Source organism: Halichoeres trimaculatus, unplaced genomic scaffold (genome assembly GCF_033239565.1).
Source record: "Halichoeres trimaculatus isolate MK-OKI-2021-1 unplaced genomic scaffold, fHalTri1.1 fHalTri1_scaffold_17, whole genome shotgun sequence".
Lineage (NCBI taxonomy): Eukaryota > Metazoa > Chordata > Actinopteri > Labriformes > Labridae > Halichoeres > Halichoeres trimaculatus.
This window is the reverse complement of record NW_027437195.1, coordinates 24,562,184-24,587,053: the sequence shown is the minus strand read 5'-3', so window position 1 is coordinate 24,587,053 and position 24,870 is coordinate 24,562,184. Positions and strand designations below refer to the sequence as shown.

At 40.2% G+C, this 24,870-nt stretch overlaps 2 protein-coding genes across 7 annotated transcripts in view; both read left to right on the top strand.

The window, feature by feature from the left end:
- The window catches only part of map4k5 (mitogen-activated protein kinase kinase kinase kinase 5), a 37,789-nt gene extending 23,003 nt beyond the window's left edge, over nucleotides 1-14,786 (top strand). For 2 of the 6 annotated variants that reach the window (XM_074692666.1, XM_074692663.1), the window contains 20 exons: nucleotides 1,358-1,416; nucleotides 1,566-1,633; nucleotides 4,215-4,259; nucleotides 4,331-4,373; nucleotides 4,471-4,681; nucleotides 4,857-4,880; nucleotides 4,967-5,052; nucleotides 5,390-5,431; nucleotides 5,648-5,732; nucleotides 5,815-5,894; nucleotides 5,979-6,039; nucleotides 8,149-8,263; nucleotides 8,450-8,508; nucleotides 8,644-8,747; nucleotides 8,852-9,038; nucleotides 9,173-9,241; nucleotides 9,334-9,426; nucleotides 9,597-9,667; nucleotides 12,031-12,086; nucleotides 13,903-14,786. In XM_074692666.1, the coding sequence (XP_074548767.1) occupies nucleotides 1,358-1,416; nucleotides 1,566-1,633; nucleotides 4,215-4,259; nucleotides 4,331-4,373; nucleotides 4,471-4,681; nucleotides 4,857-4,880; nucleotides 4,967-5,052; nucleotides 5,390-5,431; nucleotides 5,648-5,732; nucleotides 5,815-5,894; nucleotides 5,979-6,039; nucleotides 8,149-8,263; nucleotides 8,450-8,508; nucleotides 8,644-8,747; nucleotides 8,852-9,038; nucleotides 9,173-9,241; nucleotides 9,334-9,426; nucleotides 9,597-9,667; nucleotides 12,031-12,086; nucleotides 13,903-13,990 (1,646 nt within the window). In that variant the 3' untranslated portion in view covers nucleotides 13,991-14,786. The remainder of the gene's footprint in view (nucleotides 1-1,357; nucleotides 1,417-1,565; nucleotides 1,634-4,214; nucleotides 4,260-4,330; nucleotides 4,374-4,470; nucleotides 4,682-4,856; nucleotides 4,881-4,966; nucleotides 5,053-5,389; nucleotides 5,432-5,647; nucleotides 5,733-5,814; nucleotides 5,895-5,978; nucleotides 6,040-8,148; nucleotides 8,264-8,449; nucleotides 8,509-8,643; nucleotides 8,748-8,851; nucleotides 9,039-9,172; nucleotides 9,242-9,333; nucleotides 9,427-9,596; nucleotides 9,668-12,030; nucleotides 12,087-13,902) is intronic. The other 4 variants (XM_074692667.1, XM_074692669.1, XM_074692664.1 and 1 more) reach the window with 3 other exon arrangements.
- Nucleotides 14,787-16,343: 1,557 nt separating this feature from the next.
- cdkl1 (cyclin dependent kinase like 1 (CDC2 related kinase)) lies at nucleotides 16,344-24,039 on the top strand. The gene is made up of 10 exons (XM_074692161.1): nucleotides 16,344-16,458; nucleotides 18,038-18,286; nucleotides 19,262-19,383; nucleotides 22,026-22,098; nucleotides 22,422-22,512; nucleotides 22,617-22,817; nucleotides 22,925-23,007; nucleotides 23,126-23,182; nucleotides 23,289-23,450; nucleotides 23,645-24,039. Exons 2-10 carry the CDS (start codon nucleotides 18,119-18,121, stop codon nucleotides 23,744-23,746), a joined length of 1,059 nt encoding a protein of 352 aa, XP_074548262.1. The 5' UTR covers nucleotides 16,344-16,458; nucleotides 18,038-18,118; the 3' UTR covers nucleotides 23,747-24,039.
- Nucleotides 24,040-24,870: the final 831 nt, after the last annotated feature.

Here is a 24,870-nt window from a genome sequence, read left to right as displayed (position 1 = left end):
TTCCCTTTTTTATTGCTGCTGGTTTCCCAAAAGTGAATGAGATAAGGGCAACATGTGAAAACATAATGACCTCCGCCAAAGAGGATATGTTTTTGTAAGAGTTTGTTTGTTTGTCTGTGAACAGCATAACTCAAAAAGTAACAGATCTTGATGAAATTTTCAGGAAATGTTCAAAATGGGATAAGGAAGAAGTGAGTAAAGTTTGGAGGTGATCTAGATCACCGTCTGGATCCAGGAGTTTTTTTAAGGATTTTTTTTATCATTGTGAGATAGGGCTGTTTTCACCATATGTGTTAATAACTCCATGATAAATGGTCGGATTGCTTTGCAACTAGATCATTTCTGACAGATGTTAAAGTACGATCCAGATCCTGGACATATTCTGGGTACTAAGATCTGGAATATGAAATATGTACTGGGTCATCATAATTTTCATTACTGTCAGGAAACAAATCATCGTAAAAACCTGCAACTAACACCAAATTGTAGCAGATGGTTTGCTGAAAGGGAGTATAACATTAAAGAAAGACTTAAGTGCTGCGTCACAATCACAATATGCTTGGCGGAGGTCTGTGCTCTCTGGGTGCTTTTCTAGTTTGACTTATTATGGGGCATTTAGTGTTTTCATTGGGAGGATATGACAAGGGATAGAGAATAAGGGCAGATGAGGTTAGATTTGAACCCAGGCTAGCTGCATCAAGCATCAACCTTTTTTTTATTTTTGTACCAAAATATTATTCGCATGTTGCCCTGAACCTCTTCCTCTAATGTGTGTTACTCACCTCCTCACTGTTATGCCTTTTAAATCCTCCTCTTTGTGAGCATGCCTTAAAAAAACACTGCTGTTGATAAAGTTGCTTGACAAGTGAGAAACGAATTCTTTATTCCACCTTTTGATTCCAGCTGTTTATTCTCACCACTTTGCACAAAAACTTGACGTCAAACCCAAACGAACAGGATCCTCTTACCTGATTTATTTGTAATTCCTGCTCTCTTAACAATCTATCTCCTGGAGTGAACAGACCTGGTTACTGTCGAGTGTAATCTGTGTTTGCCTTTGGTGACCAGCTCCTCCACAGACTGCAGCCCAAACACGCAGAGAAGAAGAGAAGTATGATAAATCAGTGGAGGGATGTAGTAATGGAAGCTGTCGGGTTGCTGTTGGTTCATTCTTACACGTGACTTTATCTTAAGAATGGACTCACAGAGGGACTCCTGCCACTAATGCTCAAAGACGACTTCCACGGCTTTGTGTGGCTTCAAGTGTTGAGCTCTGGTGCCACCTTGTGTTAAATGTTGAATGTTAAATGCATGCAAAAATATGAGAAACAATTCACTTTTTCTCTTTATCTTACAGTCGACAAGCTCCAATTTGAACCTCCGCTTAGGAAGGAAACTGAAGCTCACTCTGAAATGGTGATTTTTGATGTTTTCAGTTTTTAAATACCTGTTTTTGCTTCTGTTTCCAATCACATTTTGATGACTGTTAATGAAAGGTAAACAAAAGAATAAAAATAAAAATACACAGTTTAACAAGTCTATTTTCTGCATGTGTCTTTCCACAGGATGTGAGTAAAGATAATGACTTCCCCTCCCCCTGGAGTCCGTTTGCAGAGGGAGGAATAACAACCAGGTAATCCATGGAAACTGTAGTCACAGGAACTGCTCCTGTTTACTCACCCCTCCTTCTCTCGTGCGCTCTCTGTTTTTCTCAGTATTGAATTGAATTCTGTGTTAGATGCAGTGATACACCCTATTAGCTCCTGGAAGGCCTCACTCTAACCCAAATCTGATGCACACTTTAATCCACTAAACGCTCTTGTTCACTGCAGCTAACCTGTGTCTGTGCATGAACTCACTCTTCTCATCTGCAGATTGAGTCGTTGCTTCACCTGTAACCTCCTTCTCACTTGTCCCTGTGCTTTTTTTTGCTGCTTTCACCTTCTCCTCACCTCTCTGTCTCTTTTGCCTGTCACTCCGTCTCTCTCTTTCTGTCTGGTCTTATGTCCCTCCAAGGAGTCTTCTCAAAAGCGTTGAGGATGAATTGTTCCAACGGTAACACTAACCCACGTTTGCTGTAGCTCCCTATTCCACCTTTTGCTTCGTCTCCCTCCCCATCGCAGTGATCTTTAGCGCCTACAGCTGCCCCTTTCTGTCACTATTTCTCTCTCCATGTGTGCTGTGATTGTAGCTGTAGATCCAAACTGTGCATACCAGAGTCTGAGACCAGCTGAGGGGGCAAAAAATGCAGTTACTTGTTTGCCGTTGATCTCGTGAAGATCAAGAGATCTCTTATCTCTTGATTCTCCAAATACAGAGGATATGATATTTATCAATGATTTTAATTAAAAAGGCCTTCACAGTGGATGACTGTTGACTTGCATAGCACATTGTGTGTCAGTCATGTAACATTAAAGAACAAAGTGACTTAAGCAATTTTAAACCTGGCTTAAACTGCCCTTCATTCCATAAGGCAAACTCAAGAATGCAATTACCCCAAGTTAAATTAAACAAATGCCAGGTAAATCAAATTTGTCCATTTCCTCACTTCTCCAGGTTTTCTTTGTGGTTTTTTTTATTGAACTTAACCCATTTCCAACATCCAGTTTTGACAACTTTTCGAAAACCTGACCATTAGCTGTCCTTTAATTCCATAAATCAAACTCAAAACTTAAGTAACTCCAACCTAAACTGAATAAATGTCAGGTCAATCACACGCTGAGTAGGCATACTCAAACATCTCCTACCAAAAAGCAAAAACATTTCTTTGATGTAAAACTTTGAGGGGTATTATTGCCTTGTGCTCATTTATGTTTGTTTACAGAAATAAGTAGACTAGCCAGGAATAGGTAGCTAGCTAGAAGTAGCTAAATTCGTCGTTTGTCATAATACCTTAGCCTTTGTGATAGTGAACCTAATCACTCACTAGTAGAAACCGGTTCAAGAATCATGTTCACAGCTTCTCTTGCACATAAGTTACGGTTTCTTCTTGAAGCAGCTGCCATCATGAAAACTTGTTAAATTACCCAAGTCACACATTTTATCCTAAATAATCCAAAATTTTAACTTAGAGTACAAATTAAATGGCCTAAGTCACCCTCTTGACATACGCCATTTTCCTACACAGGGTGTCTGCACATCCTTGAAAAGTCTTAAAAAGTCTTAAATTCATGTATCTACAATTAAGGCCTTAAAATGTGTTAAATTTGTTGAAAATGTCATATGCTGGACTTAAATTCATTGCCCAGAGGTCTTAAATTTTGGGGGGCGGGACTAGGAAATGTTATTTTTTTAAATATTCTTTTGTCATTTATATTTTTTATTTTCAAATTTTATATATATTATAGTTTTTAAAATAAAGGTGGGCTTATATCTGTCAGCCCTTATATCAAGCTTCAAAAAAAGAAAAAAACATGTCAGTTTGATTCCTAAATTGAAAAAAAACTCACCGCTGTTGTTTTCTTTCTCTAGGAAAACAGTTTTCAGCCTTTTTTTTTTTTGCTTTAATCGCTGTAATATAAATTATCTGCATGCTAGTTAGCCGGTCTGTGACTATGGCTAAGTGCAGAATTATTGAGAGTTGGCCGGATGATGTCAGTTTGGATTGCAATATAGCAGAATCCCCCGATCATCGCCTGTGTTTATTGCGTTTTCAGCCTTAAATTTTGATTCAAGTTGGCATTAAAAAGTCTTAAATTTGACTTGCTTAAACCTGCAGATACCCTGCTATAGGGCATAAAGAGCATGATACTTCTATCTAAAGATTTAAGCTGTTTTACCAGAGATGTCCAGCATGATCAAGAGATGATTTGAGCCAAAAACTCTTTTCATCAAAAAATGACTTAGGTCATTATTTTAATGGGGTGATGATATGAGAAATCTTACTCTGCATCATTTTTATTCTTAGACATATCACTCATCACAGATCCATTCGGACTGAAAAAACATAGACGTTATGGTTGATTAATGTGAGAAATCAGGGATTTTTTCTTCAAGTATGTTTCAAGTTTGGAGAATTCTTTCTTTCATCTCCATAAACGTATTTTCTCGTTGTTTTCCATCCCATCAAACACACACCTCCCGCTCTTCTCCTTGGAGTCATACCCTCCTCACCTCAGAGGAGAGGTTTCACAGACACATAAGCGTCATTAAGAGCCTCTCCTACCTCGGAGGAGTCTTGGTTTCCACTCTAATCACTGCGTTTGCTCCTCCAGGGGACACATCGCACATCTCGAAGATGCCTTTGAAGAAGTGGAGCTGTGAGTGAAGTCTTTAAGGTTTCATCCCCTGATGTTGTGTTTTACATTTTCTAACAACAACCTTGTTTCAGGTCAACTCTGAAGCCCGGGATGCCTCCTCCTCTGCCCCCAAAGGTGAGACCGCAAACTGTTAAATAGTTTTGAAAAAAAAGATGCACATTTGGAAGTCAAATTCAATAATTGGGCTCTTTTTCTTTGTTTCCTGAATCAGCCACGATTGAACAGCTCTTCAGAGGAGATCGGCCTTAACGACGAAAGGTCTCTGACAGTTCGAAGGTTCCCAAACTCTGAGAACGGACCGAGTCAGGTGGCTCGCAGACAGAGCACGCCTGAGTCCGGCAACAAGGTGGAGCACTCATCTCCAGATTTCCTCTCTGCAAGCGTCAGCAGCCCTGGGCTTTTGTCTCACGCCTCTGATCCTGGTGAGTATGAGAGCTTTCTCTCCTCAGTTAGATCAGATTTACAAATAATCTGAGTTGTAAGACAAAAAAAGTGATTACGTACATCATTTTTTCACGTCTTTAAGAGTGAATGGAACTGTCCCCATGTCTGTTTTTAAAACAAATATCTCTAAATGAGATTTTCCTTCTTTACAAGCTCTCTGTAAACCTAAATGTAAAGGTAAGACAGTTTGATGTGTCTGTTTTCAGTCTTTAGACTCTACTCCTTTCTCTGATTGTTTACATCCCTCTTTTTTCTCATGACAGAGAACGATTCAGACGACAGCGTGAATGGAGGCAGCCCCAAGCCAGCGCCCAACAGACCACACCGGAAGGAGAAAAAAGAATTCCCTGTGAGTCTGAAGATCACGTTTGACCTCACAGCTCACCCCAAACTGCTGGGATTTGGCATTATAATTGTCATCTGTTGGCTTTAATTTTTGTGTGCTGCATGAAAACCATAATTAGGAAGTATTCTCCTTGTCAGAACAAAGAGCTGACTGTCAGAGGGAAGTTTGGTGTAAAAGTTCATCTGACTGTGAGGGACAAACAATAGAGACTAGTCGTTGAGTTCTTTTTGGCTCATTGTTGCATCTTGGAGCTGAATAGAACCACTAAATCGAGACTGATTGATGCTGCTTTGTTTGTGTCGGCATAATGATTCCATTTCTCGTTTCCTCTGCTCCTCAGAAACCAGCTATCAACGGTCTGCCACCCACTCCTAAAGTTCTGGTGAGTGAATCATTCTCATTGTTCTTCAGTCTTCTTTCATGAGCTGTTGTTGCTCCTCTTCTTCTTTTGCTGCCGCTGATGTTGTGGTACATTCTGGAGATATTTGGAGTCCACTGAGCTTTCTGCTCTGTGGTCTCTTCTGGCTCCACATTATCACACTCTGGCTGACATCTTCTGACAGTTTCCTCTTCTGAGCCATGCTGCTTTACATTTCAGATGGGAGCCTGTTTCTCCAAAGTGTTCGATGGCTGCCCGTTGAAGATCAACTGTGCCACGTCATGGATTCATCCTGACACCAAAGGTACAGCTTTGTGCAAGAAATGCACACACAGAGTTTGTTTTTATGAAAACACTGCTTCATCTCTTCTCTGTTCTCTTCATAGATCAGTACCTAATCTTTGGGACAGAGGACGGCATCTATACGCTGAATCTCAACGAGCTGCATGAAGCCACAATGGAGCAGGTAACGATCTATCCAGATCTTGTTTGTCTTCTTTAACTCTTAGCGCTCCATGCTGATCACGTCTCTCTTTAATCCCCCCTTCAGCTGTTCCCCAGGAAGTGTACATGGCTCTACGTTATCAACAACAACCTGATGTCTTTATCTGGTGAGTGATGGATTTACCACAGCCTCCTGCTCCACTGGCTCCTGTCATCACCTGCTGCTTCTTTGTCTCATGTTATCTGGCTGCCTGAAGGGACAGTCACTCCATATCTGCAGCCCTGAAATAACTGTGTCTTTGTTTGTCCGACTGTCCCTTTACGTGCTGAATAGTGCTTGTAGCACAGGAACTCAGGAGTAGCACATCAGGGCACATGGATCAATCTTTATAGGGTGGAGAATCAATCATTTTATACACTTTATGACACTTTTGGCCAGACTCTGTAGTGTTTTTCTGGGATAAAGACTTTGACGTGACTCTTGTCTAGACTTGTTTTTGATTTCAAAGCAAAAGAATAGAAAGCAGATTTCCGTTTTAAGGCCCCATATTCTGCTCCTTTTCTGCAGTTTGATATGGATCATTGATGTCTTCATGAAATGGTAGTAACATGTTTTGGTCCAAAAAGCCAATAAATCAAGCACAGCAGCATTGTTTCCAGGCTCTCATAGCCCCTCTGTTCAGAACGCTCTGATTTAGTGGGCGTGACCTTCATATGTAAATGAGCCACCGCTGATACTGCCCTGTTCTTCCACGTCACTGAGAGCGGCGCCAGGAGCTCCGAGTGCACAATGTTTAGAAAACAGCGAAGCTCATTTACCATAACATTACAGGCTAAAACAACAGGCTAACCGCAGCTACAGTTAGCATCCTGAAGCTAACACAGGGACAGAGGGGACACTGAGGAAAAGCTCTTACATCTGCTCCACAGCACACAGCATTTAAAATACTCACATTTCCAGGGTCCCAGGTTTGTTGGTGGATGGTTGGTAATGCGCCTGGATTCAGGACCAGTCTATTGGCTAGCCCTCTGTTGGACTGTCCAAAGTTGGAAAAGCAGTCGGCCGTGAAGTGACTAGCACACACATGCACAGTTTTACTGAGTGTAGCTGGCACATTTCCTTGATAACTGAACTCTAGACACTTAGTCTTGTCTTCTTCCGAGATGGGAAGCTTGTGAATGGAACTATGTGGCTGTTTACAGCCAAAAACAGAGCAGTGATGGCTCTTCAACTTTGGCAATCTCCTCTCAGCGGAGAGAGGAGTGGGCGGGGAGGGGGTTCGGGGGTATCTGCTCTGGTGGACCAATCAGGTCAGACTTCCTCCTGATTGGTCAAAAAAGGGAATCGCTGACGTCGGCAAATCCCCAAAATCCAAACAGCTCGTTTTAGGTCAGGATTTTACAATCACAAGCACTACTAAGTACAGGTCTTGTCATTAAAAATCACATTTTGTGGGCTGGGAGGAAAGCGAAAGACCCACAAATTTCACTCAAAGACTTAATAAAGTGATTTCTGGGACCTTTAAATCATCCGTTATTTAAAAACAAAACGCCTCCGCGGCCGTCCTCATCGCTGACGCCTTTTCTCAGCTGAACAGCTGAGGATGGGATTACAAACTGCGAGGTCTACTTTCAGTTTTACCTTCAGCAGTTTGCCCCTTGGTATACTTAACCTCTTTTCTCTTTTCCTCTTCCCTTGGACACTGTCCATCCTCCTCTCGCCTGGCTTGATTTGATATTCTACTAACCGGCTTCATCAGAAGGTAATCATGCTTCACATCATCATCACACCTCTGTTTTTACTCCTGTTCACGTCTAACCTTTCTGTGTATTAAAGCTGCTTCATGGGGTCGAGAGTGTACAGGGATATGACTTTTCCAAGACTTTTAGTTTAATACTTACAATATGAAGAGTATGTTCAATTTTGTGATAATATTTTAGAGACTCTTGGACCAGAAGGTACAAAAAGAAATTGCAGATTACTGAGGCATACCACACTGATTGCAGGCAAAAGCCTCTGTAAGCTAAATACAATAACACCTCACAAAACTACATTTGGAAACAGCTTTTTCTGCCCCCAGAAAGCACTAGAAAGACTTCATCACAGTCATTACAGCTTATCTTACAAATCTACTGAAGCAACTCTAAAACTTTGAGTCATTTAGAAACCAAAATATGTAAAAAGTGGAGCTGAGGTTTAAAGATGCATGACCACTCCTTTAATTTGAGGCGCTCAGCTGACTGTTTTCCCTCATGATTAAATCTATCTGCTGTAGGAAAAACCTTCCAGCTGTACTCCCACAATCTGATCGGGCTGTTTGAGCAGCTGAAGAAGCCCGGCCTGGCTGCTCAGTTCCAGACTCACCGCTTCCCAGACAAAATCTTACCCAGGTGAGACTACAGGAGTCTTGTTTTAACTCAGGTCACAGCTCTGATGTCCCTCACTCATGCTGTGCAGTCATTTGTTTGTCACAGTCTAGCACCACAAAAAAAGGAGAACAACAACTTCCTTAATTCTAGATGTCATCAGCTGTTTTTAGTCCGTGCTCTCAAAAACTCAACTGTTTCTTTCCTCAGGAGGTTTGCCTTGACGACAAAGATCCCTGACACAAAGGGCTGTCACAAGTGCTGCATCGGTGAGTGACCTTTCCCCCCCAGCTGCTCTGTTTTCTGTTTGCTCACCCCTCCAACATATCAGACTGTGTCAGCACATGTGTGCGCTCTTTCAAACCATGCACTGCTGCTGAAAAACTCCTTTTTTAAATCCACAGTGAGAAACCCGTACACAGGCCACAAGTACCTCTGTGGGGCGCTGCAGTCTGGGATTGTCCTGCTTCAGTGGTATGAGCCCATGCAGAGGTTTATGCTCATCAAGGTCAGTTTCTGTTGTTTTCTTTTCTCTTTCCAAACCTTTAGTTCATCATGACTGTGCCTTTCCCCCAGTAACCCCTCTGCGTGTCCTCCTTCCTCCCTCTGCAGCACTTTGACTTCCCCCTCCCCAGCCCGCTGAAGGTGTTTGAGATGCTGGTGGTCCCAGAGCAGGAGTACCCTTTGGTGTGTGTGGCCATCAGCCAGGGCACAGAGCCAGGCCAGGTGGTCCGCTTCGAGACCATCAACCTCAACTCCTGCTCCTCCTGGTTCACAGAGATGGGAACAAGTAAGTCAGGCATGTACAAGGCGTTTAAGGAGAGCACTACATCTGTAAAGTGGAGGTCTTATGGGATGAAGGACTTGCTCTTACATCATCATTTTCACATACACACCCAGCTGAGGTTGTGACTGTCATCTCTCCTCTAATAGGTCATCAGCAGGTGGACGCAATCCACGTCACCCAGCTGGAGAGAGACACAGTGTTGGTGTGTTTGGACCGTAAGTTGGATTTCTGTTGTCAGACAATTTTTTTTTGTAACACTAAAGAAAATATTTGGGTTCTTTAGCTTTTCCTATAATCCTTTCCCCAGAAAATCTGAAGATTGTTAATCTTCAGGGCCGACTGAAGTCCAACAAGAAGCTGGCATCTGAGCTCAGCTTCGACTTCGGCATCGGATCTGTTGGTAGGTAGAGACAGTCTCACATCAAACTTGATGTAACAAGCTGACAGGTGTGAAGCTGATTATGTAGGAAGCCAAGTGTATTGTGTATTAGGAAATTTTTTAAAAAGTGCTACTTGTAACTTTTAGGAGCCTCTGTCAATAAACTAACCTTGGTCTTTCTCTCCTGACAGTGTGCCTTCAGGACAGCGTCCTGGCCTTCTGGAAACACGGCATGCAGGGAAAGAGCTTCAAGTCTAATGAGGTAAAAGCTTCAAACAGCTGGTACATCAGAATAAAAATGATTTAATACATGCTGCATAGCGATCCCTTATAGAATACAGAAAAAAATACTCAACATTAGTTAAAAAGAAAGATAAACCTTTATCCTTTCTGCAGCAAAAAGCTGAGGCTTCCTTGTTAAATGCTGCAACATCACATTCATACAAGTCAGTCTGTCTGGTTCTTGAGGATTAACAGACAATTCTGTAAACACTGATTCAGAGTAATGATCATTACTATAAAATATCATTTAAAAAATTGACAGATTTGAGGTCCTGAACAATCATTTACGGCATTAAAAAACATCAGAATAAACAAAAACCTCTAAATTCTAAACTTCTGATTGGCTGTTTTTTTTTTTTTTTGCCAGTCATGTTTTGATTGATATTTTGTGTTTTAAGTAACCTTGAAGAAAAAAAGGTTGGTTATGTTGTTTAATCTGAGAAAATTTTCCTCATTGATTTGAATGTCACAGTTCATTGACTGGCACAACCTTTAAACTTTAGGTTTTTTTTAAATAAATTTTAGGGAAGTGTTTAAGGGTGGGAGAAAAAAATTGAAAATTGATATATCTGGATTTTTTGTTTGACAATATCAAAATTGGGATTCTTTGCCAAAAGGTTTTTTTTTTTTTTCAAATTTAAATATAAGGCTATACGTGACCTTGAAATAGTCACATTTTTATATATTTGTCCGTCTATAATCATGATCTAAAACGAGTTTATCAGTGCCAGTACTGTCAAAAAAAAGGGACTTCAGGGCAGAAGCTGGAGTATGATAGAGCACGAGTCTATCAATTAGGTGTAGAAGAAAAAATTGAAAAACGATATATTTTTGTTTGACAATATTAAATCGATTTTTTTTTTCAAATTCAAATTCTTCATTTCAGTCTTTGTTTGTAAACTGGATTGGAAAAAAGTTACCGTTCTCCAGCAGAGGGTGAAATGTTTCTCTCTGACTCACATGATGTGCATTTTATGGGAAAATATGGCTCCTGATGTAGTCTGTAGACATTATCATCATCATTTAACTTTTTCACTCTGTCTAGTGTTTAAAAAAACAAACCAAAAATCGAAAGAATTGTAAATAACAAGAATGGGCACCCCAGAAATTTTAATAAAATCGAATCGCGAGAATAGCATATTGTCTCAGCCCTAGAAGTGATTAATTTCAGTCTGGTATAGGCTCAATTTAAATGTGCGTTTTAAAGGTGAGACTAGTTCAACATTTCAATGCTTTTTGAATCTTTGAGATAAATAGTTTTTTAAAAAGTAATTTTGTACGAATGTTGTGGTCCCTGTTACCGTAGAGTCAAAGCTCTGGAGGTTTGACTGAAGGCTTGTTTGTTGAACATGTGAACAATCACCTCTGGCTCTTGTCAACAAAGACCCTGAGTGCTGTCTGTTTGGGGCCACACGCTGTAGGTGATCCCTGCAGATTAGGCCTCAGGTGGAGCCACACAAAGTGTCTTTGTGTCGGCCGAGGTAATGAATTTGTCCTCCTTTCACGGAGGGATTCCATGTGAACCTGATCACGAGCCGAGTTCAGCAGAAGAATAAAAGTTCAAGAGATCACAGGGAGGTGAAGCATTCGGCTTTTATGAAAAGTGATATGCTGATAGGGGCCGCGCTTTTGAAAGCTCACGGTGTCAGACGCGGCCCTGCGGCTCTCCTAGTCTGTGCCCGGCCCAGCTTGACCAATCTCCCATAGCAAGGATTTTTGAAATGTCAGCAGCCATGCAAAATTCATGCTCAATCATAAACGAAACCCGTCACACGACAGGGAGCAGCACTAAATAATTCAGCTTTTGTCTCGTTATGATTCTGAAGGCATTCAGGGGCGGCGGGCCTGTTGAGCCGCGCCTGCTCCGGTGGGTGCTCCTCTGAACACCTGAGACCTTGTTCTCGATCAGACTTAAACAGATCAGATCTCTCCCGGGGCCAAGGACTTACACCTAGCAGGTGTCACACACCGACTATCTCACATCTGTCAACAAGTCCTCATGACATGTCAACACGTGAGAGAGTGCTGCTGAAGGGGCCCTCGTCTTTTTCATTAGGACGTGTCGGACAACAAGCTGCAGAGTCCTTAGAGACGGCACTCAGTTACCTGCAGGCAGGTAAAAAACACACAGACGTCCTGTTGTTGGAGGCACAAAGAGTGACCTGAATGTCAACAGTCACCAAATCTCCAAACAGCAGCAGCTCTGAAATCCATCAACAGATCATGCAACAGCAGAGAGCCGTTAATTAACCAAGTATCACGTATTCATCATCAGCTTTAAAAAAATGTTTATTTTGCTGTTAGAAAGAAAGAAGAGTTGATGGTCTGCTTTTTTTATTCCAGGTGACGCAGGAGATTTGTGATCCCAGCAGAGTCTTCCGCCTCCTCGGATCTGACAGGTTGGTCTGAGATGTTTCTGTCTTTCCCTTCCTGAAAACAAACAGGATAACAACCCCTCCCCTCTGAATCTCAGCCTGACCCTCATAACAGCAGGCCGTCCTCCCTCAGGCCTCTGTGTTTTTCTTTTACCTGGAAACGACCTGCTCACCTGCTGCGACTTTTACTGCTGCTGCTGCTTGGGTTGATCCCTCTCTGAGCTCATCGCTCTGTCTCTCCTCTTTCATAACTTTGTTTTTACCCTTTTATCCAGCTCTTGAATCCCCTGCTGTCCCTAAACGCATCGCTGACACCCTCTCTAACTCTTTGTTATCAAAGCTTCTGTCACTAATGATGCTAATGCTTTCTAGGTAACATCTGATTTAGTCCTTTCACACAAGAAAAGCAAATATAAAGTTGTTTTCACTACAAAAACTATACAGTAAAACTAAATTGAAGAAAAAAAAGTTTCTTCAACCTCATGCAGATGATATCCTCCTGACTTTGCCCTGACTTTTCCAGGAGGATGCCTGGATAAAGTCCGCTCAGAATTCAGGAAAATGAAGCATAATTTGCAGAGTGGTTAAAGAGTGTGCCCCATGTACAGAGGCTGAACTGCTAAGAGTGAAATTGCACAAACAAAAGTAAATATATTTTCATAAAAGGAAAGATATTACAGTCCCATTGAAGAAAATTAAGAAAAAAATTGAACATATTTACAAAATAAAAGTTTTTAAAGTTCCACCCTGCCCTATGTTTAATTCACGGCTGCGCGGGCACTGCCAGCCCGGTGTGAGTGTCTCTCCCTGCCTCTGTAATTTCATCTGATGGAAGACACAGTTTGGACCAAAGCGTCCCGCTCTCAGCTGTCACGGCCATCTGAAGATTCACCCGCTGCCGTCCTGATCTGACCGTGACAGCTGATCAGGACACCTAATGAGCCGTTTAGCTTCCACTGTTAGCGCGCCGGTGGTGACGCTTTGAGCTCTGAGAGGGCTTGTAAAGGCCGTTCAGCTAACAGCGTGTGTCACTCTGCTCAGACAAAGGCAAGATGGACATTAATGGTGTCAAAAGTCATTAAGGAGACTTAAATCATTACCTCAATGTATCATGAACCAACATTAAACTGAACATTTATACACCCTCTTTAATTCAGGTTAAAGAGAGAGTGTTGTGCTCATTATCTTAGCTTCTTTTTGTCCCTCTGATTGCTCTGAAGTAGCTTTACATGATTGATTTTTGCTAAAAAATTCTCAGCTTTTCTCATCCCACCCTCAGTTTCATTTTGGTTGCTGCCACTTTTAGACACTTCATGGCACTCTGATATATCTCTGCTTGCTTATATTTCAAAGTTCAGTTTCTTTTACAACTGACGAATCCGCCCTTTTAAGGAGTTTCCGCAAGTGATGATGTCATAAATTGAGCACATCTCACGTTGATCTCACTGAATTCTCATTAAACTTTTTAAAAGAGCTGCTTGGAGCTGCCTGAAATCTAATCCTGGAATTACTCCAACATGTTAGCATCTTACCTATCTTTAAATTTGTATCAACTCTCAGCATTTTGACTCAGTGTTTGTTTTTAGAATATTACAAAGCGCTTCTTTAAAGTGAACATTCCCACTGGAGGTAACGTAAAACAAAGTGGACCAGTCCTGGCAGGCAGATTTTGCCACCATTGGAAAGAATTAGGCTTAATTTGTTTACAGCCTTTGAGCTAACTGGTTAATGGCTAAAGGAACTAAACCTAGATTGTTTGAAATCTTCATCAACCACACCCACCTTTTAATCCGTGTTTCCATATAATTTTCTAACCCCCTGGTCTCTGTCTCCTCCTCAGGGTGGTGGTTTTGGAGAGCCGACCCACCGACAACCCCACAGCCCTGAGCAACCTTTACATTTTAGCCGGTCACGAGAACAGTTACTGAGCCTCTCTGTCTTCTCGACATGCTGCAGTCTTTGGGAGAAAACTCCAGACTTTGATTTCAGGATGTGATGTCACGGGAAACGTTTGGATGAATAAAGAAAAAAAAGTTTTTATTGTTACTGATCAGGATCCACAGGTCACGTCTTCAGTCTTCGGTCTGGATTCATGAGCAGCCTTAAACCAGCAACACGTTCACGGATGTAGCAGAAGGTCAAGAAACGTTGCTCCCCTGAACTTTACATAGCGTTTTTCTTACTCTCTGTACTGTGGACTGAGTTACAAACAACTTATCTAGAGGTATTGTTATTAAAGTGCCATTAAAAATCACACGAGTCTGTGATTGTATTAGCAAACGATGGGAGATTTATTGTGTCTGTAACGCTCATAATCACTGCCGCTGGCTGAGAGATTTGTAGTCAAACTAATAGATCAGTTTCAACAGAAACCCACGAGCACTGTGGGTTATTTAAGCAATATTTATTAACCTCATGTTCGGGGATGTTTGATTTACAGATCGTGTTAACAGGCAGTGTGAGAGGATTAACTGCGTGGTGTAAAAAATCCTGAGCAGCTTTGGGTTCATTTTCACTGCTTCTGTAATAATTCCCTGCTCATTCGCTCTGCTGCATTCATAGAAGACGGATTTAATGTACATTCTCCTTTTCTCTACCATCCTCTTTTATAGACTCTTTTACTTCTCATTATTTGCACCATGTAAGCACTTTTGTACATTTTTTTATTTAAAAATAAAACGACAAAATGAGGGACAAATGCTAGGTTTTTATTAACATCTTTGCATTCCCTTCGCAAAATGTTTTAATGTATGCTGTTTTTGTAATAAAAACGCTGTTAACAAGACAATGGGTTGGTTTTTTTTTCTGAGCTTGGATGTCGCTCGGCGCTGATGACAGGTCTCTGAGGGGTGAGAATTAGTTTCCATCATCCTCCGTTTAGTCTGTTGTTCCTCTGACTTCACCTGGCAGCGCTAATTAGTCTCAGAGAGAAAACCTGTCAGACACGTGTTCATTATGGAGCTTTATTCTGTAAAAGGATCCAGATCTTTTAAGGACAGGTGTGTCAGTGAATCCCCCACTCAGACTTCTTAACCTGCCATGCTGCTAACACCCGATAGGTGAGGGTGGAGTTCACCTGCCTCTCCTCACCCACGCTCTGTCTGTCAGGTGTGATCATCTACAAAAACCCTCTCCTGAGTCCTCTCCTCCTTCTCTTTCTCTCTGTGGAGCTGAAGGTGGAGTTCCTATGGGAACGGGAGATGTTAAAGGGAGAAATGAGTGAAGTTACTCACAAGGACTGTGTGAACTGGATATTACCTTCAAAATAAAACCACTAAACATCAGCGCAAGTGCTTGTAATCAGGGCTTGACATTAACTTTTTTGCTCACCAGCCACTGTGGCTAGTGGTATCCCTGAGTTACTAGCCACTCAGTATTTTCACTGGCCACAATTTGTTGTTGGTTAAGCTTTCATCATCAGTCATCTTTTTGCTTGTCTCTCTGCTTCATGTTTGAGATAAAATTCAACCCGCCAAAGTGGCCAGTGGGAGCGGCGGTGTTACCAGCCACTGCCAAAATCCATTTGGCTGGTTGGCCGGTGTTAATGTCAAGCCCTGCTTGTAATGTAAGGATCTAGATTTTTTTTTAACCTGATCCGTGATCTTATTTACATTGCCATATTCTTAAGTCCACAGGTAGCGCAAAAAGTAGCGTAAACTATTGCTATTAATTGTATGCCTTTGTTAATGAGGCTATTTGATGACACATTCACTAAGGACAGAATCTGTATTTCAAACGTGCTTTAAATTGGCATTTTCTACCACTGACGTTACAGTTCAGCAATTTTAAAATGAAGCTAATTAAAAAGAATATTCAGCAACAAAGTGACAGCCCTTAAGGACAAGAGGCTCTTATGCTGCATGAGTGTGAGCCTCCATTTGTGTGTTATAACGTGCTTTTAACTGGCATACCAGTAAAAAGCATACAAAGACAGATTTCTTTTATATATACAAATTAAAAAAAAAAAATTAAAAAAGGAAAAAAAAGCAAGCCACATATTTTCCTGTTTTGTCCATTTTGTTTTACTGTAGAAACTTGTAAATGCTGGAGGGTGGCGTCCTGGGGGCGGAAACACAAAATTATGAAAAAAAAAAAATTTGATATTGAGGTTTTGTTTCTGTTTTATAGGAACCGAAGTTTATATTAACATTACTGTAACTAATATAAAACATAATGTAAACAAATTTTCTAAGTTGAGGCGCTGACACGCCCCTGCTTTTATTTTGAAAGGCCCAACCGGATGTTAGTGTGTGTTGCATTTAACTCGACCCTCGGGGAAAGACTCTCCTCCTGTGTGCATAGACGGCAGAATTAAGCTCGTCCAGCTCTTCGTGTTTGAAGCTGTTTGACTCCTGGACCCGTAACTGACCAACACCTGACGGCTTTCATCCTCACAGTGAGTTTTTAATTAATTTATCACATTTTTTGACACACAGAGGCTGTTAAAACGGAAATATTCCTCCTGGAATATTCTTAAATTTCCGATTTTTATTCCCTGAGGTGTTACGGGTCGACTTTTCTCTGTTTATAGTTCTATAAGGAAAGATTTACTGATACAAAATCCTTACTTGAGCTCTTTATTTTAAACTCATGTTTGCCATTTTTTTCTCTTTTTCTCTTATTTGTTTTACCGTATGTTTTGAAGTGCAGCTCTGATTTTATTCCCCTGCTGCCCTCCCTCTCCTTCACTCCCCCCCTTTGGAAAAGACCGAATACACTTTGCATTGCAAATGTTTGTTACGCAATCTAACTGTTCAGAGACAGGTGTTGTGTGTCCTCTCAGATAGGACTTGTGTCTTCACAGGTAGGTTTGGAAGTTATTTTTATCCTAACATGTAGTTTTTCTTACTTAATCTGATCGTTAATTAGCCTACTGTTTCGGTTGATGACGTAGATGCATTTAAAGGTTAAACGTTGACAAACTCAGGCTATGACAGATATATCTTAGTTTGAAGCTTATGGCGTGCAGGAATTATAAGAAAACGTATTTGAAGAAGCACAACCTTTGTGGTCAGTATTTCATCTCTCCTTTGATTGATTTAACTTTGAAAATTAGCCGTTTAGCTAACTCTGGCATGTTTACATAGGTGCTGTGCTAAAATGTTCATAAATATGCACTGTCCCTTTAACTTAATAAGTATTTAAAGTACAATCTAGTTTTTCAATAAAATTAGAGGAAATGTTCCTCTAAATTTTGACTAAATATGATTATTTTTTTAAATGTGAAGAATAACTTTTGCAATGGCTTTGCTGTCATTACTTTAGTGGCAGAAAAACCGAGATACTGACTCAAAAAAGTCCAAAATATGTCACTGTGTTTAAAAAAATAGAGAAAGAAGTCAGTGTTATGAGCTTAAAATACCAAAAAATGTTGGTAAAAAAAAAAAAAAAAGATTTTATGATAAACAGTCAAAATAAGGAAATATAAAGTCCACTTTGCCTTCAAAGATGGGAAGAAAATATTAAACGATTTTTGAAAAGTTTGTATAAAAATGTAGAAAAAGCAAAAATTTTGTTTTTTATGTCCAAAGAAAAAAAGAGGCAATAATAGTTTTGACATTGTCACAATTTTGATCTCACAACAGAGAAATTAGCAGAATTTCAGCAGCAAACAGGTGGCATGTAGGGCAAAAACAAAATACACTGATATATAAACACAGAATGATATGAAGTGTTGCAAGAAAAAAAAGATTAACAACTAATATACAACTATGAAATGTGCAAAGACTGATGACATTACACAATAAAAAGCATTGACTTCATATTTCTATCATGAAGAGCTCTCTAGTTCCTCTACACCAGTTTACTTTATTTTAAATCAGTAAAAGTATAATGAAATATGAACCAAAATAAAAAACTAGACTGTTATGGATCATTTTAATATGTTTTATGATGCTCATAGAATATTTTTTCTTTATATCTGTAATTCACTGAGTAAAAGCATCAGTTTGATCAGTTTCCTCTCCTCTGTGTAGAGTGGTGCCTGGCTTCCTCAGACCCTTGTGAAAAACTGAACATCTAATCTACATTTGGATGTTTGCTGATCCAGCCTGAGCATGGAGAAGTACGAGAAGATTGGGAAGATCGGAGAGGGCTCGTACGGCGTCGTCTTCAAGTGCAGGAACAGAGACTCTGGTCAGATCGTCGCCATTAAGAAGTTTGTGGAGTCAGAGGACGACCCCATCATCAGGAAGATCGCTCTGAGGGAGATCAGGATGCTCAAGGTGAAATGTTTAAACCCTCAAACTGAAGAGTTAAAACCTGTTTTTTAAACCTCTGAGGATGATAATCAGAGATTCTTTGGTGTAAATGTTGGTGGTTTAATTAGTCATGCAGAGGTCTGCTGGACAGCAGAGCTCATAAATAGGACAGGATGGGGCTGGTTGTCAGGGGTAACAGCATGTTTATGACCAGCTGTTAACAGTTTAGTGTTTGATGAGGAAAAACACAGATGGCTCACTTCTCTCCTGTATCTACTGGTCTGCTAGTTTAAAGGGAAACTGTATTTGGTTTCTTCGAACTGAGATTTTTAAGGAAAATGTTAGAAATGTCAGATCAGTAAGATAAATAAATCCAATATCCAAACTAGATGATCTGGTTCTGTTTTTACGTAGAATCAGCTACCAGGGTCGGGAGTTTCTGCAAGTGAGGTATTCAGGTTATACAATCAGGTGTCACCTGGGAAAACAGTCAGTATGAAGAGCAAAAGCAGGAAGAACACAATCAAGCGTTATAACACTTTTCATTACTCAGAGGCTTACCTGCCATCTTATGAGGCCGATAAGGTCATACCTATGAATTTAGAAAAAATCATAACTGTGAGAAAAAATTCCAAGATTAATACAGGGCAGTAAATTTTTTCCTCTATTAGGAAAAAATGTAAAGGATAAAATCATGCGCCAAAGTGTTTCCTTTTTGGTTAAACATATTGCAAAAAACTCAGAAATTTGTAGATTGCTAAAGATTATGGGGGGGGGGGTAAGAATTGTATTTTTGATTTTATTACATTTTGCAATTTTAACTAATAAGGAGTTGTATTTTTTTCTTTTCGCTCTTTAAACACTTAATATCTTGTGAAATGTATATAAAAAACAAGTTACTTTCTTTCTTTTTATGATCAAGTGAAAATACAAAGTGTTTGATGGAAGTTGTTCAACTTTTATCTTAACTCTGTATTTTGTGTTTTTCTGTCTCTGCAGCAACTGAAACACGCCAACCTGGTGAATCTGATCGAGGTGTTTCGACGTAAACGGAAGCTTCACCTCGTGTTCGAGTACTGCGACCACACCGTCCTCAACGAGCTGGATCGCCATCCCAGAGGGTGAGTGTCACAGGAGACCGTTAGGGAAAAAATCTGTGACTTTAATACAGCAATATCAGCGTACACGTAGAAACTACAAGTGTTTTCAAACCTGAAAATGTGTTTGTAACTTTGCATACAGTCAGGCTTCCTTTGTAAATGTTAGCTTTGAATACACATGCAAACATTAAGCATCAATATATTCTGAGAAAAACAAGCACAAGCATAGAGGTTATATAAAATATGGACAAACAGGCAGAAAAAAAATTAACTTACAACTTTTAGCATCAAATCAAAGCATCAAAAGGAATCAAACCTTTTAAAAAAAACAGAAATATCTGATTTTGATCAAACTTTAGTGATATCTTAACGATCAAACCATAATTGAATAAATCTCAAACAGTCAAAGCTTTATTTAAGTATTGTATTTAAATGAAGTTAATACATATGAATCTGCTTAAATCCTCTCTCCTCTTAGCTCAGTGAACTGTACGGACATAAACTGTTGGAGAGCGACAGAATAAATCTAAGTCGAGCTGCTTTGGATTAAACAGAGTGTACTTTGTGTTATCTCTACAGTACACTTACTCCTCACACCGTACTCGCTGCTTTGTCCTGGGCACAACGCTCATCTCCAGGGAAGCTGACCTGCTCACTGTGGAATGTTTACAGTGATGCTCTCCCAGAATGCTTTGCAGGCGGGGAGCTGTCTGGACTCTATAGGCCACATTTTATACTGGGTGTGTGTGTAGGGTTTTTTTTATGTTGTCTGGTTTTTCCCCCCATCTGGTCCTGGCCTGAAGCCTCCTGGATGGCCTAGAGAGGGGAGAACAAAGTGGAGGGAGAGGGGGCGGGGCCTGTTATTAATGACCAGTCACAGAGCTGGATTTAGCCATTTCCACAGCAACGCTGATAGATGACAGTGTCTGAACCAACAAAGCTTCAGTGTTCAACAGCTGAGCTGGAATCAATGTAAAGACTGCCTGCTGGACATGGCATGAAAAAAGAGACAAAAACTGAGCTGGACAGAAAAAAATACATCCACTTTATTATACTTTTTTAGTCTACAAGGTTCCCCCTGTAACCTTGGTAACGTAGGTTTATTGATACTGCACTTTTATTAGGTAGTAGGAGTCACATTTAAACACAACAAAAATCAGAAAACAATGGAAAAAAGATGGATCCCAGATTCACTCAATGATACCAGCTTTTCTTCATTTTTGCTTCAGAGCTACTTTTGCAAAACAAAATATACCCTGCATAGGTTTAATCAAATACTCCTTCCATCCTTCCAACCGTTTAAAATCATCATACAAACCTAACTTCAAAAAAGTCTGAATGCTGTGGAAGTTGTTGACAAAAATTGTGTCAAGTCAAGATAGCTGCTGAAACTGAAAAATTATCCTGTTACTTGAAAAACATAAGCTCGTTTTGAAAATCAAGGCAGCAAAACATTTCAAAAAAGTTGTTCCCGGGACAAAAATCAGTGTAAATATTGTGACTGGGTCTAAAAAGGGCACTCTAGAAAAGCTGAGTCTCTTTGAAGAAAAAATGGGAAAACATTGAATGCTCTGTGAGAGACTGCGTGAGAAAATAGTTTAACAGTTTCAGGAATAATGTTCCTCTGAGTAAAATGTGAAAGAATTAGTGGGTTTCACCATGTAAAACACATTAAATCATAAAAAGCTTCAGAGAATCTCGATAAAATAAGGAACAAAACAAACACTAGATGAGTGTGATCATCAGGCTCTCAAGCAGCACTGCATTAACAGACATGACTCTGTAGTAGAAGTCACCGCATGGGCTCAAAAGCTCTTCAGAAACCACTGTCTGTGAACACAGTTGGTCGCGTCCTTACTGGGCTCCCCCTTCAAGTCAAAGAAAAAGTCTGGACACACCCCTGACTGAAAATGTCCTTTTTGGGCACGGGGGTGGAGCTTTAGCAGTGCAATAATTTAGCACAGTTTACATGGTGCATATACAATTCACAATATTTATGTCAAAGAAATGAACCACTATCAAGAAACATTTGGAAAATTGTTTTACTTTTTTGATAAACACTTTGGCTGAAACTTTTGTTTAACTGAGTTACAGTAATGTTCAGTGATAATTTGAATTTTAGCTGTCATGACTTGGCTGTAGGCCATTAAAAAGCAAACGGAGACGTGCGGTTTCAGATCAATAAAAGAATAAATTTGTTAACAGAATATAAATTCAAAAGGGTTCACAACTCAAGCAACATCCACTAAACTAACAAAGGAGGTAACTAACAGAAAATAATGTGCAAACGAGGAATGATGGCGCCCAGCCAGGCCACGCCAAGCCTGAGCGAGTTGAGCAGAGTGCGCCAAGAAAGTGTGTGGCAGACGCCTTAGACAGGGCCTGCAGGGACACAGAAAAGGGGAAACACACAAATTGCAGCAGGCCCTGGTGGCAGGAGGCCATCAAATTGCATACATGACAAACTCATCCCTCTAAATGCCAGGATGCTGATTTGAGACCATTTCAAGCATTTAAACTTGAAGGTTCTCCTGATGCATCAGGTTGAACTTCTACTAAATAAAGCCTTGCTGCTTCAAAGCTTCAGAGAATATTTCTAACTTTACTATCAGTTGATTGATTTACTGATGAGTTAAACCTGTGCTTTCTTTCTTCTCTTTAAGAGTCCCAGAGCATCTGGTGAAAAGTATAACCTGGCAGACTCTTCAAGCTGTAAACTTCTGTCACAAACAAAATGTAAGTGGCTCCTCTTTTGTCCTCCTCTGTCGTCTCCTTCAGCTTGTTTTTGAATTCCTCTGGCCTCCTCCCTCCTCCAGCTCCCACCAAACCATCCGCTTTATGGCTCTTTTTTTTTTTTTTTTAACAAGAATTCCTTCCCCTCGGCCGAGCAGCACGTTAATGGATCACTGAGACACAACAAGTGCTGCGAGGGCCCCCATTTGACTGTAAAAGCACTGTGTCTGTTTGTTTTTTTTTTACTTTCTCACAGCTTGTTTATTCTGAATATTTCTCACAGTAAATACAAAGTTTTAATAATTTCACTGTTATTGTTTTTACAGTGCATTCACCGAGACGTAAAACCAGAAAATATCCTCATCACCAAACACCAAGTCATCAAGCTCTGCGACTTCGGCTTTGCCAGGATTCTCAGTAAGTTTTTTTGTAATTAGAAGCTGATACAGACCCAACAGCGCCACCTAGTGGACTCAAAGTATTTTTAGACACTGACATCTGCCTCTTTTTTCTGCATACAGCCGGTCCATGTGACTACTACACTGACTACGTGGCCACTCGTTGGTACCGGGCCCCTGAGCTGCTGGTTGGAGACACTCAGTACGGCCCCCCGGTGGACGTTTGGGCGATCGGTTGTGTGTTTGCTGAGCTGCTGTCGGGGATCCCTCTGTGGCCTGGGAAGTCTGACATGGACCAGCTGTACCTGATCCGAAAGACTCTGGGTGAGATCAGAGAACTGGGCTGTGATGTGTTTATGTGAGATTACAAAACATGCAAAACAACAATCGCAACACTTAACGTTGTGTTGGGTTTTTTGTGTCCTCTACAGGAGATCTGATCCCTCGACATCAGCAGGTTTTTAGCAACAACCAATTCTTTTGTGGAGTCTCCATCCCAGAGCCTCAAGAGAAGGTGAGACACACTAAATCACCCCAACTGCAGGGATCATGTTTCTTTTTTGATGCATCGAGAAACTAAAACAAAGAAAGTTTAAAGCCTGTTTTCATCTTTGTTGTTTGTCTTCTTGCAGGAACCTTTGGAGCAGAAATATCCCAACCTGTCACACCAAGCTCTGAGTTTAATGAAGGTAACATTAATGTGCTGCAGAATCAGAATCAGATTCAGCATCTCAAGTCTCTGTGTAGCTCACAACTTTGACTTTCTATCCATCTCCCCCTGTCCTGGTGATTCAGGGTTGTCTGAAGATGGACCCGTCAGAGCGGCTGTCCTGTGAACAGCTCCTGCAGCAGCCGTACTTCGACAGTCTGAGAGAGAAGAGTGAGAGCACGTCACGAGAGCAGGAGCGCTGCAGCAACAAGAGGACGAGATTTCCTCGGAAACACCTTCCTGCTGGGGTAAGAGACATCCTGCCCAGCTTTAACTTGATTTAGGAGTTTGACCCATGCATCTGTCAAAACGTATAAGCTGTGTCACATACACTGCAGCCAGCCAGTAGGTGGATTTAATTTTTGGCTTCACTTATAGGTAGCTGTCATGTTGTCGATCTGCGTTAAAGCTGTTGTTAAATCTCTCTTTTCCCTCCCTGCAGTATCTCCCACAGCTGACGGGCAGCAGCATCTTTCCAGCCGTGGACAATAAGAGGTACTACAACAACCTGCGCAAGTTCAACTACCACCTCCCCAACATCTGAACATAAGCTGAACTCATAAGCTGACTAAACTTTGTCCACTCCATGAAGAAGCAGAATTTTCTGGACTCTCAGGAGAATGTAGCATCTTTGTTTTGTTTTTTTTAACCTCTTTGAGTCGGTCTATGCACTATTTCTCAACGCGTCCTCTAAGTCATGTTGGTTTACAAATGATGTCTTTGTTTTGTACAGAAGAAGATTAGAGCCACTGAAAAAACACATTTTTAAAAGAATTTTCAGACTTTAATCCTTGAGTTTTTATTTCTCTTAGATTTCTGATTTTTCTTTCAGCATTACAACTTTTTAAAATGATTTTTTTATTTTAAATTTTTGTTTAAAAAATCAGAATACTTCCTCACAGTTGTGTCTTATTTGGCAATACAAATTTGATTGTTAATTTTAATAAAAAATTCAGACTTTTTATCAACAAATGTATTGCTTTTGGAAATCTAGTTTTTATTTTTATTGAAAATTTGGCAGTTTTTCCTCAAAATTGTGACTTTTAATGTCAAAGTTTTGACTTTTTGTAGCATTCTCATTTGATATAATTCTTGAAAAATCTAAATTACTCAGAGTTTTTGACCTTTTGCAAACTCAAATTTTAATGTTCTTAAATATCTTGACCGTTTCCTTAGCATTGTGATTTTTTTATATTTCATTTTTTGCTTAAATATTTTCAGATGAGCTGAAAATGTAACTTTTTTCAAAAGTTTTCTTTTTTTTTAAATTTAAGTTTTTTTTTTCTCAAAAATTCTGATATATTTTTTTAATACTTGTGTGTTTTTTTTCCCAGAATCTCAACTTATATCCCAGAGTTTTGACTCCAGAGTCAAAATAGCAACAAACTGTATCAGATCTAAATTTTCTGGCCTTCCTCAAATGTTTTTGGTCACTGGCTCTAATCTTCTTCTCTTGTTTTTAGCTGTTTTTGTTACAGATTGAGATCATAGAGACAAAGAGTGATGTGCTGCTCTGCTTGTAGTTGTCAAGTTGACAGACGGTAAAACTGCCTCGCCTGGTTTGCCAAATTGTATTTTTATAAAACGACGGTCTCTGCAGGAGTGACATATTTCTATAAGGGTTTTTAAATGTCTGTGGTAAATTATAATGTAAGGTAAAATCTTTTT

Excerpts from the sequence above, each read along its gene's own strand:
- cdkl1 (XM_074692161.1), top strand. The coding sequence starts at position 18,119 with ATGGAGAAGTACGAGAAGATTGGGAAGATCGGAGAGGGCTCGTACGGC. Across the intron at positions 22,099-22,421 it reads ACTTCTGTCACAAACAAAAT|TGCATTCACCGAGACGTAAA; the intron begins GTAAGTGGCTCC and ends TTGTTTTTACAG. Across the intron at positions 23,008-23,125 it reads TCCCAGAGCCTCAAGAGAAG|GAACCTTTGGAGCAGAAATA; the intron begins GTGAGACACACT and ends GTCTTCTTGCAG.